This window comes from Sinohyriopsis cumingii, chromosome 13 (genome assembly GCF_028554795.1).
Source record: "Sinohyriopsis cumingii isolate HCF-2022 chromosome 13, ASM2855479v2, whole genome shotgun sequence".
Taxonomy (NCBI): Eukaryota; Metazoa; Mollusca; class Bivalvia; order Unionida; family Unionidae; genus Sinohyriopsis; species Sinohyriopsis cumingii.
The window spans coordinates 27,341,985-27,354,806 of record NC_142973.1 but is presented as its reverse complement, the minus strand read 5'-3'; the positions used below and the strand labels follow the sequence as shown (position 1 = coordinate 27,354,806).

Below are 12,822 nucleotides of genomic sequence, written 5' to 3'. Positions count from 1 at the left end.
GGTAACTGTGTCTAGTTAGTCATTGCTGTGTGACTAAGCCAGTTCACTGCAAAAGTGTAGCCACTGCTTGTAAAGAATTAAATTTTTCCTAGCACAATTTTGTATTTGCAGAATCAAGCATGCCTCATCACTTCATTTCTTGAATGTAATCTGTGAATTTCTCCTGGGACAAAAAAAGGAGAGGTGGGATAAGACCTTTCCAAAAAATAATTTAGGACAAAATCATTACTTCTTATTTATTTCAGGGATATGGTGGCACAACAGAAGACAAAAGAATCAGTCATAACCAAACCAACTTGACAATGATCAGGAGGTTTAACTATCACTCAACCATGGTGTTAAAAGCTTGTGAGAAAAATAAGGGTCAGCAGGAATCACACAAAGGGGACAGTTCCACTAACTCTTTAGAGCAAATTGGAGAACCTCCTTCACCAATGATAAATGGTGAGGCCTCAGCAAGTAGTAATACTGATCAAAGTGAGCCAGTGACAAAGAAGGTAAAATAGTAAAAGCTGGTGGCAATAATTTTTATCTTGTTTGTCATTACTAGATGATGAAACAGATCAAATTCATCATTGTTTAGGATAACTAAGGATTTTCTGCATCAGCCATTATCAACCGTAGAATTGTAGGGATATGTGTGAATTATCAACCTTAGATGTGATTGTAGGGATATGTGTGAATTATCAACCTTAGATGTGATTGTAGGGATATGTGTGAATTATCAACCATAGATGTGATTGTAGGGATATGTGTGAATTATCAACCTTAGATGTGATTGTAGGGGTATGTGTGAATTATCAACCATAGATGTGATTGTAGGGGTATGTGTGAATTATCAACCTTAGAAGTGATTGTAGAGATACGTGTGAATTATCAACCGTAGAATTGTAGGGATATGTGTGAATTATCAACCTTTGATGTGATTGTAGGGGTATGTGTGAATTATCAACCTTAGCTGTGATTGTAGGGGTATGTGTGAATTATCAACCTTAGATGTGACTGTAGGGGTATGTGTGAATTATCAACCATAGATGTGATTGTAGGGGTATGTGTGAATTATCAACCTTAGATGTGATTGTAGGGGTATGTGTGAATTATCAACCTTAGAAGTGATTGTAGGGGTATGTGTGAATTATCAACCTTAGAAGTGATTGTAGAGATATGTGTGAATTATCAACCTTAGATGTGATTAAAGGGGTATGTGTGAATTATCAACCATAGATGTGATTGTAGGGGTATGTGTGAATTATCAACCTTAGAAGTGATTGTAGAGATATGTGTGAATTATCAACCTTAGATGTGATTGTAGGGGTATGTGTGAATTATCAACCTCAGAAGTGATTGTAGGGGTATGTGTGAATTATCAACCTTAGAAGTGATTGTAGGGATATGTGTGAATTATCAACCATAGATGTGATTGTAGGGGTATGTGTGAATTATCAACCTTAGAAGTGATTGTAGAGATTTGTGTGAATTATCAACCTTAGATGTGATTGTAGGGATATGTGTGAATTATTAACCTTAGATGTGATTGTAGGGGTATGTGTGAATTATCAACCATAGATGTGATTGTAGGGGTATGTGTGAATTATCAGCCTTAGAAGTGATTGTAGAGATATGTGTGAATTATCAACCTTAGAAGTGATTGTAGGGATATGTGTGAATTATCAACCTTAGAAGTGATTGTAGGGATATGTGTGAATTATCAACCATAGATGTGATTGTAGGGGTATGTGTGAATTATCAACCATAGAAGTGATTGTAGAGATTTGTGTGAATTATCAACCTTAGATGTGATTGTAGGGATATGTGTGAATTATCAACCTTAGATGTGATTGTAGGAGTATGTGTGAATTATCAACCATAGATGTGATTGTAGGGGTATATGTGAATTATCAGCCTTAGAAGTGATTGTAGAGATATGTGTGAATTATCAACCTTAGATGTGATTGTAGGGGTGTGTGTGAATTATCAGCCTTAGAAGTGATTGTAGGGGTATGTGTGAATTATCAACCTTAGAAGTGATTGTAGGGATATGTGTGAATTATCAACCATAGATGTGATTGTAGGGGTATGTGTGAATTATCAACCTTAGAAGTGATTGTAGAGATTTGTGTGAATTATCAACCTTAGATGTGATTGTAGGGATATGTGTGAATTATCAACCTTAGATGTGATTGTAGGGGTATGTGTGAATTATCAACCATAGATGTGATTGTAGGGGTATGTGTGAATTATCAACCTTAGAAGTGATTGTAGAGATATGTGTGAATTATCAACCTTAGCTGTGATTGTAGGGGTATGTGTGAATTATCAACCTTAGATGTGATTGTAGGGGTATGTGTGAATTATCAACCATAGATGTGATTGTAGGGGTATGTGTGAATTATCAACCATAGATGTGATTGTAGGGGTATGTGTGAATTATCAACCTTAGATGTGACTTTGTTGCCATTGAGTTTAATTTCTACATTCTTTATAGCACTGACATAGGTCTTGTTTTTCCATCAGAGTGAGTCTGAATTTTGTCAATCCAAGGAAGGTCTTATTCAAAGCACTAAGCTAGGCATCACACACTTTTTACTTGGCTGCTGTCCCATCCAAACTATCAGTTCTAACAACCTTAGCACTCTCCTGAATTTATTACAGTCTTCATCAATTTGCTGTTGAGCACCAAAATAATCATTCAAGTCTAAGTCTCAACATGTCTTGATTCCGAGGTCATGTGCACTACTTATTCCGCTACACTCAGAAATGAACACAATAATGAAAGCTAAAGTTTTTTATTTTATGTACTTTTATCAATGACCACATTTACATCTCTGGATCTTTCTGCCTCTGAATTCAAGCACTATAAATATCAGTACATTTTCCCACCCAGCTGCTAGTCAAAGCCTTTGATCTTGCCGCCCAGCTATTGCAGCATGTTCTTTTAATGTACTCTTATAATGGTGACATGTACATTGGGGGGGAGGGGCATTTCAGCCACTAAATTCTGTCATTGTAAATATCAGCACAGATAATTGATCAACACTTTTCCTACACAGCATGTGGCTCAGGCATGACCAGCAAGCCTTTGAATTTTGCTGCCCACCTATTATATGCGTACGGAGGACTCTCGCCTAATTGATTTTATGCATCCCCAATACAAAATTGAATCCAAATATGCATAATAAAGCATTTCCGAGACCTCTGGAATTTGTGGGCAGGAATGAGGTTTGCATATGTTAATGATGTTGATAAGCATAGCTACATGATCTGCAGTGTGAGTGATAGTATATATGTGGAATATTTGTATCCCACATGACCTTACGAGTTTTCAAATTCGTTCATGCATGTGTAGGAATGAGACATATTGGTATCACTCTGCGCCGGTAGTAGTATCATAGTTAACATTTTGTTCAAAGCTGAAAAACATGTAGATGATCATACAATTTGTAGTCATGTCATGGTGTTCCATCTTACCCATGTACATAATGTTGTATTTGACAAAAGTAAGCTTAATGCCAAGAGTGTGTAAGAACTTTTGTCTTCGTAAAATAGGAGACAGTAAAAAGTACAGTTAAACTAGGAAGACTTCATGTTTCAAGTTTAGAATCAGTATTTTAGTTTTAGCAGTTGTTTGCATGGATCTTTTTCTATTGTCCAAATTAAGAAATCATAAATTGGCTACAAGTTACTCTGTGTTGACACATCACCTCTGATTGTTTGATACTTATCTAAATGAAAAAGAAGAGCAAAACGTTCAAGACAGTGATTGTAAAAATTCTACGCTGAATTAAGCAAACACTTGTACAGCTTGTCTGATTTTGTATTTTTCCACCCATCATGGTGGGACAGTTAATTTCCTCTATGACTGAACCATCTAGAAGTGCCATGGTAGACTGGTAAGCACCTAGCAACTCAACACTGCAACTTGGAATCAATATGTGCACCTCCACTGTGTAAGAAGATTGGGAGGCATATGCACCTCCACTGTGTAAGAAGGTTGGGAAGCATATGCACCTCCACTGTGTAAGGAGGTTGGGAGGCATATTGACCATCACTGTGTAAGGAGGTTGGGAGGCATATTGACCATCACTGTGTAAGAAGGTTCGGAAGCATATGCACCTCTACTGTGTAAGACGGTTAGGAGGCATATTGACCATCACTGTGTAAGAAGGTTGGGAGGCATATATACCTCCACTGTGTAAGAAGGTTGGGAAGCATATGCACCTCTACTGTGTAAGAAGGTTGGGAGGCATATTGACCATCACTGTGTAAGAAGGTTGGGAGGCATATATACCTCCACTGTGTAAGAAGGTTGGGAAGCATATTGACCATCACTGTGTAAGAAGGTTGGGAGGCATATTGACAATCACTGTAAGAAGGTTGGGAGGCATATATACCTCCACTGTGTAAAAATGTTGGGAGGTATATGCACCTCTACTAGTTTTATATCTCGATCAGTGCAGAGTAGATTTCATGGACTTTTTACATAATTTAAAAGAAATTTGAACTGACTTGTGACCTGACTTGAAAGTAGCCATCTTCTCTTGAATGACTTAAGTTCTTCCCATTGTTACAAGGGAAAAGTACTTGGATGAGATATGGACAAATAAATTCCAAATGACAACCACTACTGTTTAAAATAAAGTACAGAAAAAAACACAAATTTTATATTGGAATGTAAATCATAAACTTAAACCTTTTTATGCAGTAATAGTGCAATGTCTTATTGAGGTTGTGTAATCCACAACTGTGAGCCACCTTAGATTCTGTTACAACAAGGCTACTGCATGTGTACTGTAACAGGGACCTGAATTCAGTAAATTTTCTTCAAAAATAAGTTAGGGACAAAATATTATCAATAATTGGCATCAAAAGCAGATGTCATTGACAAAAATCCTTGGATGGGCTAAGGGTTATGTTACTCTCTCATTCATGAAACTCTTTAGCACATACTTGCTGGGCCCATAAATAGCATGCCACACCTGTTTTATTGACGCCACCTCAACTTCATGAAGTTTGGTCTTCAGAGCTATTTTCTTCATGAAGCTGTGACAGCTCCATCAGAATGCATGGAGACATGGTGGAGGGACTTTTTCTTAATCCTCTCCATGCTGTCTCCACTCCCACTGAGATGCTTGGAAAAACAAAAATCATGTGAGTTGTACTGTATCATTTCTTCAGTTTGCCTGTCAGTCTGTATTATACAGAATTTTAGCCCAAGTTTCACTAAGGATTTTGAAAGGAATTTAATCAGAACCAGCTGAAATTACTGAGTGATTCATGGTGTTTTTTTGAATGTCTTTTTAAACCATTATTTTGGTATGCAAAAACTATTAAGGTTTTTCTACTGGGTTATCTGTTCCAGCAGGAACTCATCAACTTGTGTGTTCTACTCATCCCGTGGCTGCTGAGCTGAAATTTTCTTAACTTAATTTGGAATTAAGTAGTGTGCGTGTGAGACAGAGGGAGAGATCTTGATTTTTAATTTACCTTATACAATTTTTCAGTCATATCGCTATGTTGTCCGCAGTATGGCATTTACTAGTTATGTCTAGCACTACAGCATCATTGCGCAGACATGTTGCATCATGTCTCACCCCGTCACATAATCCTGGCACCATGCTGACCAGTTCTAACACTAACTACTTATTGCTAAGCTTCAAGCGAGGCATCTGCTAGTTTCATTTTTATAAGTCTTTGAAATGACTCGGCTGGGCTTAAACACAGATCTCCTAACCACTTAGGCCACTGGAGTGGTGGAATTAGAGGAAAGGTTTAATATGGAATAGAAACCATTTGCTACCTGCATTTGGTTTATCTGTGCTTTTAATTGGTCTGGCATGTGTTGTTCATCTTCCATTTGTTCACATTTACTTTTTAAACTTGTTTTAAAAAAAAAACAACACTGAACAGATTTTAGCTATATTTGGCAGAGAGCTTTCCAGAGGAAGAGCTTTCAAATTTATACAGATGACTGCCATCATATATGGCCACAGTTACTGAATATAGAAAAACCTTTAAATCACATTAAAAACCACTCATCAGAATTGGATCAAATATAATATAAAGCATCCTGGCATGAAGGGCCTTTCAAATTTTTACAAATGATGCAGATCTGCCATCAAATATGACCACTGTTACTAAAATTAGAAATGATTTTGAACAACTTCTTTACAAAAGAACATCCAACAGAATGTGACCAGATTTGACAGAAATTATCCTTAGGTGAAAGCCTTTCAAATTTTTACAAATGATGCTGGTCTGCAATCAAATATGACCATCATATATAAAAACTTTCAAATGAATTAGCAGCAACAGTTTTGCAGAATTTTACCAAATTTGTCATAAACCATTCTGGAATGATGAGCTTCCAGATTTATACAGATGATGCCACTCTGCTGTCAAAATGGTCAGCTGATACTATAAATAGTAAAGCCTTTAACCCTTTACCTCATAGAGCAAAGTTACCCAGTGCAGTGCACTATAAAAAGAACACCTGTTACCTATTCGACTCCATACACATAGGCCTGCCTGTTAACTGTTAAGCAATGTAGGGTATGTTACGTTTAACAGCAATTTTAACCATTTTACATTTTTGGTACACATCTGTTATGTGTGAAAAAATTTAAGAGTAAAGTCCGATTGTTTTAGCTGTGTAATTATTTTTCACAGAAGAATTTTTAATGTGCTTTAAAATCTTGAGAGAACTCGTTCACCATCAAGTCAGTGAAGCCGTGTGACCAACTGTAGCTGCCATTTCTCATACTCGAAATTTACAAGTTTTTTGTCCACGTCTACATCACTAAGTCATCTGAATTTGATAATTTATAAAAACTAATTGCTGCCTACATCAATATCAGAGCCTTTACCTAAGTTATTGAAGCTTTCATAGTTGTGATTCTAATCGTGAAAACTTCGTAAGTACTGAATGAAATCTGCGACCTCCATTTTGGAGATCTAATAAGGAGTTTTCCCTGAAGATGGTGCTACGAAAACCCGCTAAAAATGGCTTATGTTTACAGGAGGCGTCAAAAGGCGCTGCCATGTGAATGGAGTAGAGGCATCAAAAGGCGCTTCCATGCAAATGGAATAGAGGCGTCCAAAGGCGCTTGCTTGAGGTAAAGGGTTAAATGACTTCTCAAAAACCACTCAACAGACCAAATTTGTCCTTAGTATCGTGTTATGAAGATCTTTCAAATTTTGTACAAATGATGCCAAGCCACCATCATATTTGGCTGCAGTTACTAAATATAGACACACCTAAAACAACTTTATTTCAAAAACTAAAGGAGAATTTGACATAAATTAGAAAGTGTCATAGTTCAAAGACTTTTCATATTTATACAAATAATTCTGATCCACTATCAAATATAGTCACCATTACTCAAAATAGTGAAATTTATATATTGTATGCTGGTTTGCTTAGAGCATAAAGTCTTGGTCATTCACCAGTCTATAAAACGCTGCCAGTTTGAACCATGTCGACTTGAGTCTCTGTATAATACTGGGAAGTTACAGTTCAAAGTTTTTCAACCTGTTGGAACACTAACCAGGGCCAAGCAACTTTAGTTTTGTGACCCAGCTTGTATTGAAGTACTTACAGTTGTCGAGTTTGTCTGAATTTTCCAATTCACAGCTATGTTATTTTAATAATGAAAATCATGGGGAAAATTTTTGTTGCAGGCAAGGATAAGAGAGAAACTCGAACTGGAAGATCTTCAAGTTGAAGAAAAGGAGAAGGCACTAAATTTACAATTATCACGAATGGAGAGGTATCTACATGGCCCAACACCAGTGACGGCTGTACGTTATACCACAGGGGAGGACATGATGCAGGCAACACACTCAGTTGCAACTGAGATCTCACACTGGACTCCTAATCTAACTCAGGTTATTATTGACCAATGTTGCATCTTGGTTAAGCAGCCTGGGGACATTTTATGTACCTCTGTTGCCCAAGTATGGTCAAAATATGGGGCTTTGTTAAATTTATGGAGATAATAGCATTTTGGGGTGTGGAGATGGTCCTCATGGTTTGCTAAAGGTGCAATGCTGTTAATTATTGGCATTCTTAATTATTGTAGTGACAAATTTTAGGGATATTGGTGAACGTAAAAATGCTTTGATTTTACTTATATATATGTGGGCTATTATCAATGTTCATGTAGAGAGCAATCGTGGCTAATCATTTAAGGCACTGGACTTGACACAGGAAGGGTGCATGGCCAATTCTCACCATCTAATGAGCCTGATTTAGCTACCATGATGTGTCCTTGGGCAAGATACTTTGTTCTGTTTGCATCAGCATGATATATTCAAACAGTTATTATTTATATACATGATTCCAGTTAGAGGTGTATCCAAAAATTTAAGTAGCAGATAAATGTCAGTGCTTGCAAAATGAATGAAAATTTATTTAGGTCACCCCATTATAACACAGTAATGGTATGAATCCAGTGACCAAAACTTTTTAATTTTTTTAATTTTTATTTCATTAGAAGTTTAAATATTTATCAGCTGAAAATTTGACATCAAAAACATTTTACATGATTTAGATATCTCCAGAACATGTTTTTAGAATCAGCCTTTGACTGTAATTAGCCACCATTGTATTTAATGTCAAATATTGTATTCCTAATAAGCTAGAGCACATCTAAAATTGTCCATGTCTCTAATGAGGCACTATGGTAATCAAACTGTATAGTTTTTTTTAATTCATAACAGCACACAGGACTACTAAAATTGCCTTTACATCTAAAGATACTTTGCCAGATCAGTGACTTTCTCTCGGTAAACACACTTCATGAATCATGCAAGCATGTGTATGTGTAATAGGCACCACATCCTGTGTCAAGGGGACACCACTCTAACTGCCACTTATGTGGACATGTAACTTTTATAGCCAAAACATTGAGCCTTGGATTTGTGAGGAAGTACTCTTCTAAAGTGTAAAGATCAGTTAAGTACTATCAAAGAAGCATACTTTACTAGAAAAACTGGTTTTTGGTAATGCTTTTGCACAGTATGCATTCACTGGCTTAAAATTTCAATAAAGTTTTAATTCATGGAGATATTGACATATTGTCAGAAGTTACACATATCTTCTACTGTTTTCAGACAGCATCTTGAATGATACCTGGTACTGCTTCTACAGTAATTGTTGATAAATGAGTAGCCAGTACAGACATTATTTTGTTATACATTGCATCATTCAGTAATTGTTGTAATCTTTGTCCATAAATACTGCATGCACCGCTGAACTTTACAAGGTAGTTTAGGATAACTGTTGTAAAATAATGACATGGTAGCATAGACTTAAACATCCCATATGGTACTATGGCACCATGCAACAAAGAGCTGTCACATGATCATGTTTTGAGGTTGCATAACTTTTTAATGGGATTTGGATATTGATACTGTTTTGAAGGTATCATCAATTCAGTGAGGTACTTACGTAAACTGAGTAAGATTTTATGGCTTCTTGTTGCCAAATCACTTCCAAAAGAAGGGGTTGGTATCTTCAAAAAGATAATTGTTGCATGCATATATCAAGAAGAGCAAAACTTTAGAAAGCTGTGTATAATATTCTGACTGGTCCTTGATCGTCACATACACCAGACATAAACATAGCTGAAAATGTATGGAAGACCATTCAAACGAAACCAAAAAAAGTTTTGCTGAAATTAAAGCAACAGGTAATCTCATAAGAAATCAATTAAGGAACACTAGAACTTGTTGTTGTTGTTGTTGTAGGGTTTAACACCATTTTTCAGCACAAGATAGGCTATACATGGTGGCCAGTATCATTGGTGGAGGAAGAACCTGGAAAAACTCAGGAAAGAACCACCAACCCACGAGATGCTACTGGCAGGCTTTCTCACTTATCCACATTGGCCGAGCCCGAGACTCCAACCCACACAGACAGAGGTGAGACAGCAGTGATCCATAACAGTGAGCAATTTAGACCACTCAGCCAATTGGGGCCCCCTAGAACTTGTAATTTAAAATAATATAAATATTCTAAATTTCCTTGATACCATCATTTAAATTTACAACAAAGTGTACATCAGCATTAGCATGTGAAATGGCTACTCATGACCCACACTAATGTAGAAATGTTTAATGTAAATGGCTTCACTAATGGCCAAAGAGAGTTCCTTTCACATGAACTTTAGAAATTTAAAAAGAGCTGTCTGTATGCATTTTTCATAATGTTTTCAGCAACACATTTTGAGATGCACATCATTTACCATTTGCATAGCAATTTGTATTGTTTCTGTTTCTATGCAGAAATCATGTAAAACTAGTGTAACATTTATTTTTTTCAATTCCACCTTCTGGAATTTCCATGATGATGTGCATACTGGTACTGGTGATTCTACATCTGGGAAATCACCTGACATTTACAAATCGCCATCAGAAAAACATCTGATCTGATCAACCTGTGGTAACTATTAGAGATGTTGAGTTAACATAATTTTGAAATTTCATGTCTGTTGACCTTGACCTTTGATCTATGGACAACAGTCTCATTAGGGAATCGCACAGTGTAAAGTGTAATGATGCTGAAAAAATTGGGTGATGCAAAAACAGAGAAAGTGGACTTAGCGTGTGGAACCTACAAGTACAGTTTAAACCCCAGTGACCTCAAAATTTGACCTCTGGGTTTCCGAATAAATTTGGTTGTATCTGTGCCCAAGTATAGACTGTGTATGAAGTTTCATGAAAATGGATCCAGAAAATTTGACTTACATGTTTTGAGCAAACCTATAACTAATTAAATATTGGGACCAGTGACATTGACCTTTAACCTCTCAGCCTTGCAATCAGTGTGGAGTTATTCCTGTGCAAGTTTAGGAAACTTATGAAGTTTGATTAAAATTAGGCAATGGAAACTTGACTTACTTTGCTGAAAGGAAGAGCACTTTTCCAGCTACAGTGACCATAACTTTGGACCTGGCAGCCACAAAATCAATAGGGCATCTGCCTTTACCAATGAATAGTGCAGAAAAAAGATCACAGGAAACAAATGTTATGGAGACAAGGCTTGCATATGGACAGATGGACAGACAGACCACTATCATTATGTCCTCCCAATATCTAACAGTGACAGACAGTTATATAGTGGTTTCTGTTGCAGGTCATACCAGAAAATGTAGCCCTCAGTGTGTTAGGAGAATTGTCTCCTGGAGGTGCCTTAATGCATGGAACTAGTCTACAGCAGCTTCACCGTAAGTTTTAAATCATCAGGCATTTTATCATATGAAGTCATGGAGTCAGTTTTTCAGAAACCCATTGTCCAAGTCTTATAAGAGTGTGTAATATCATGTCATGGTGTCAGTGTAAAGTTAAGGCATGAAAAGTGAAAGAATGAAAATTAAATGAACTTTTTATTCATTTGCTATCATATATATAATGCAGAATATTAAGAAACATTTGGCATGTGTAAACTCACTTATCTTAAAAATAATTGTGTTCAGCTGTCACAACAAAGGCACATGAGCAAAGCATTTGTTTCTCAACACTGCTAAAAATTATCTTTGATTTTCCATTGGAACACTGGTTTATTATACTGAGGGAGTGAATACATGCATTATTTAAGAAATGCATATATACTGTATTTTGTTAATTGACTTTTATTTCAGCACACTCTATTATAGACTGATATGCAAGTTGCTTGGAAAATAATAGCAGTGATGTTAAATTTCTACATTTTATATTTATATATATATATATATATATATATATATATATATATATATAATACCAGCTGCCAGTGAAAATTTTGTGACCTAATTATTCAAAGTATAAAGATAACCATTTTGGAATTGAATTTCAGATCCAAAATTTCAACTTTCTTGTGTAAGTTCTGAATCTGATTGGTTAAACATGGATTTTGTAGGAAAAAATTGACAGAGTTGAACTTTTTACCTCACCTGGCTGTAAGGCCAAGTGAACTTATGGTATGGCCCAGCATCCATTGTGCATTCTCTGTTCAAAGTTGTTATATACACAGGGATGGTCCTGGCTTTTAAAATATTGTCACCAGAACAAGTAGTGAATATTTTTCCAAGTCTATTAATGTAATTTGAAAAAGATGGGATAGTTATTACTTTATTGACACCAAGCTATACAGCCATAATATTACAAAATAAATTATTACATGACTACTGCTTCCATGGTCTTTGCATCCCGCATCACCGTTAGTGCATAGGTATGACTGTTGTCACCAGAAATAAATGCATTATCAAATGTAAAATACCTATTTTCCTGACATCTACAATCTCTCTCTCTCATTTTTTATATAGATACATCAGGTATTAAGCAAATCTGTATTATGTATATTATTTTCCTAATAATAGTTTTGTAAAAAACTTAAGTTAATGACATTTTAATACTAAAACCTTATGATCATACTTTACAATGTAAGATAAGTGATGTATAATGCGACCGTTGATTTCATGCATTCAGGAACTAAATGCCCCCCCCCCCCCTTATGGCTAGCTTCACAAAGTACATCTCCATCAACCAGGAGTTCAGAAATTTATTTTTGCCATGCTTTACATGCATTTGCTTGTAGTGAATTCCTTCCTAAATCCCAAGAATGATCACTGAATGCTGTAGATTTTTTCTCGACAAGCAAACTAGGATCTCCATTCCCACCAATGAAACTTTGGGAGACAACACCTGGTATTAATGTACCGTATATATAAACATTAATTGCCATCATTAAATTAAAAGAAGGAATGAAGAAATATATCACAGAGCATAAGTGCCCCCAAAAAACTAATTTGGGATAAACATGTTATTTAGTAAGGAGTGTTATAT

The 12,822-nt window shown here is 36.0% G+C and overlaps 1 protein-coding gene across 1 annotated transcript in view; it reads left to right on the top strand.

The window, feature by feature from the left end:
- LOC149785094 (general transcription factor IIH subunit 1-like) overlaps positions 1-12,822 on the top strand; it is a 64,126-nt gene that overhangs the window by 37,067 nt on the left and 14,237 nt on the right. The window contains exons 9-11 of the mRNA XM_089978846.1: positions 246-497; positions 7,678-7,884; positions 11,135-11,225. Of these exons, the coding sequence (XP_089834972.1) occupies positions 246-497; positions 7,678-7,884; positions 11,135-11,225 (550 nt within the window). The remainder of the gene's footprint in view (positions 1-245; positions 498-7,677; positions 7,885-11,134; positions 11,226-12,822) is intronic.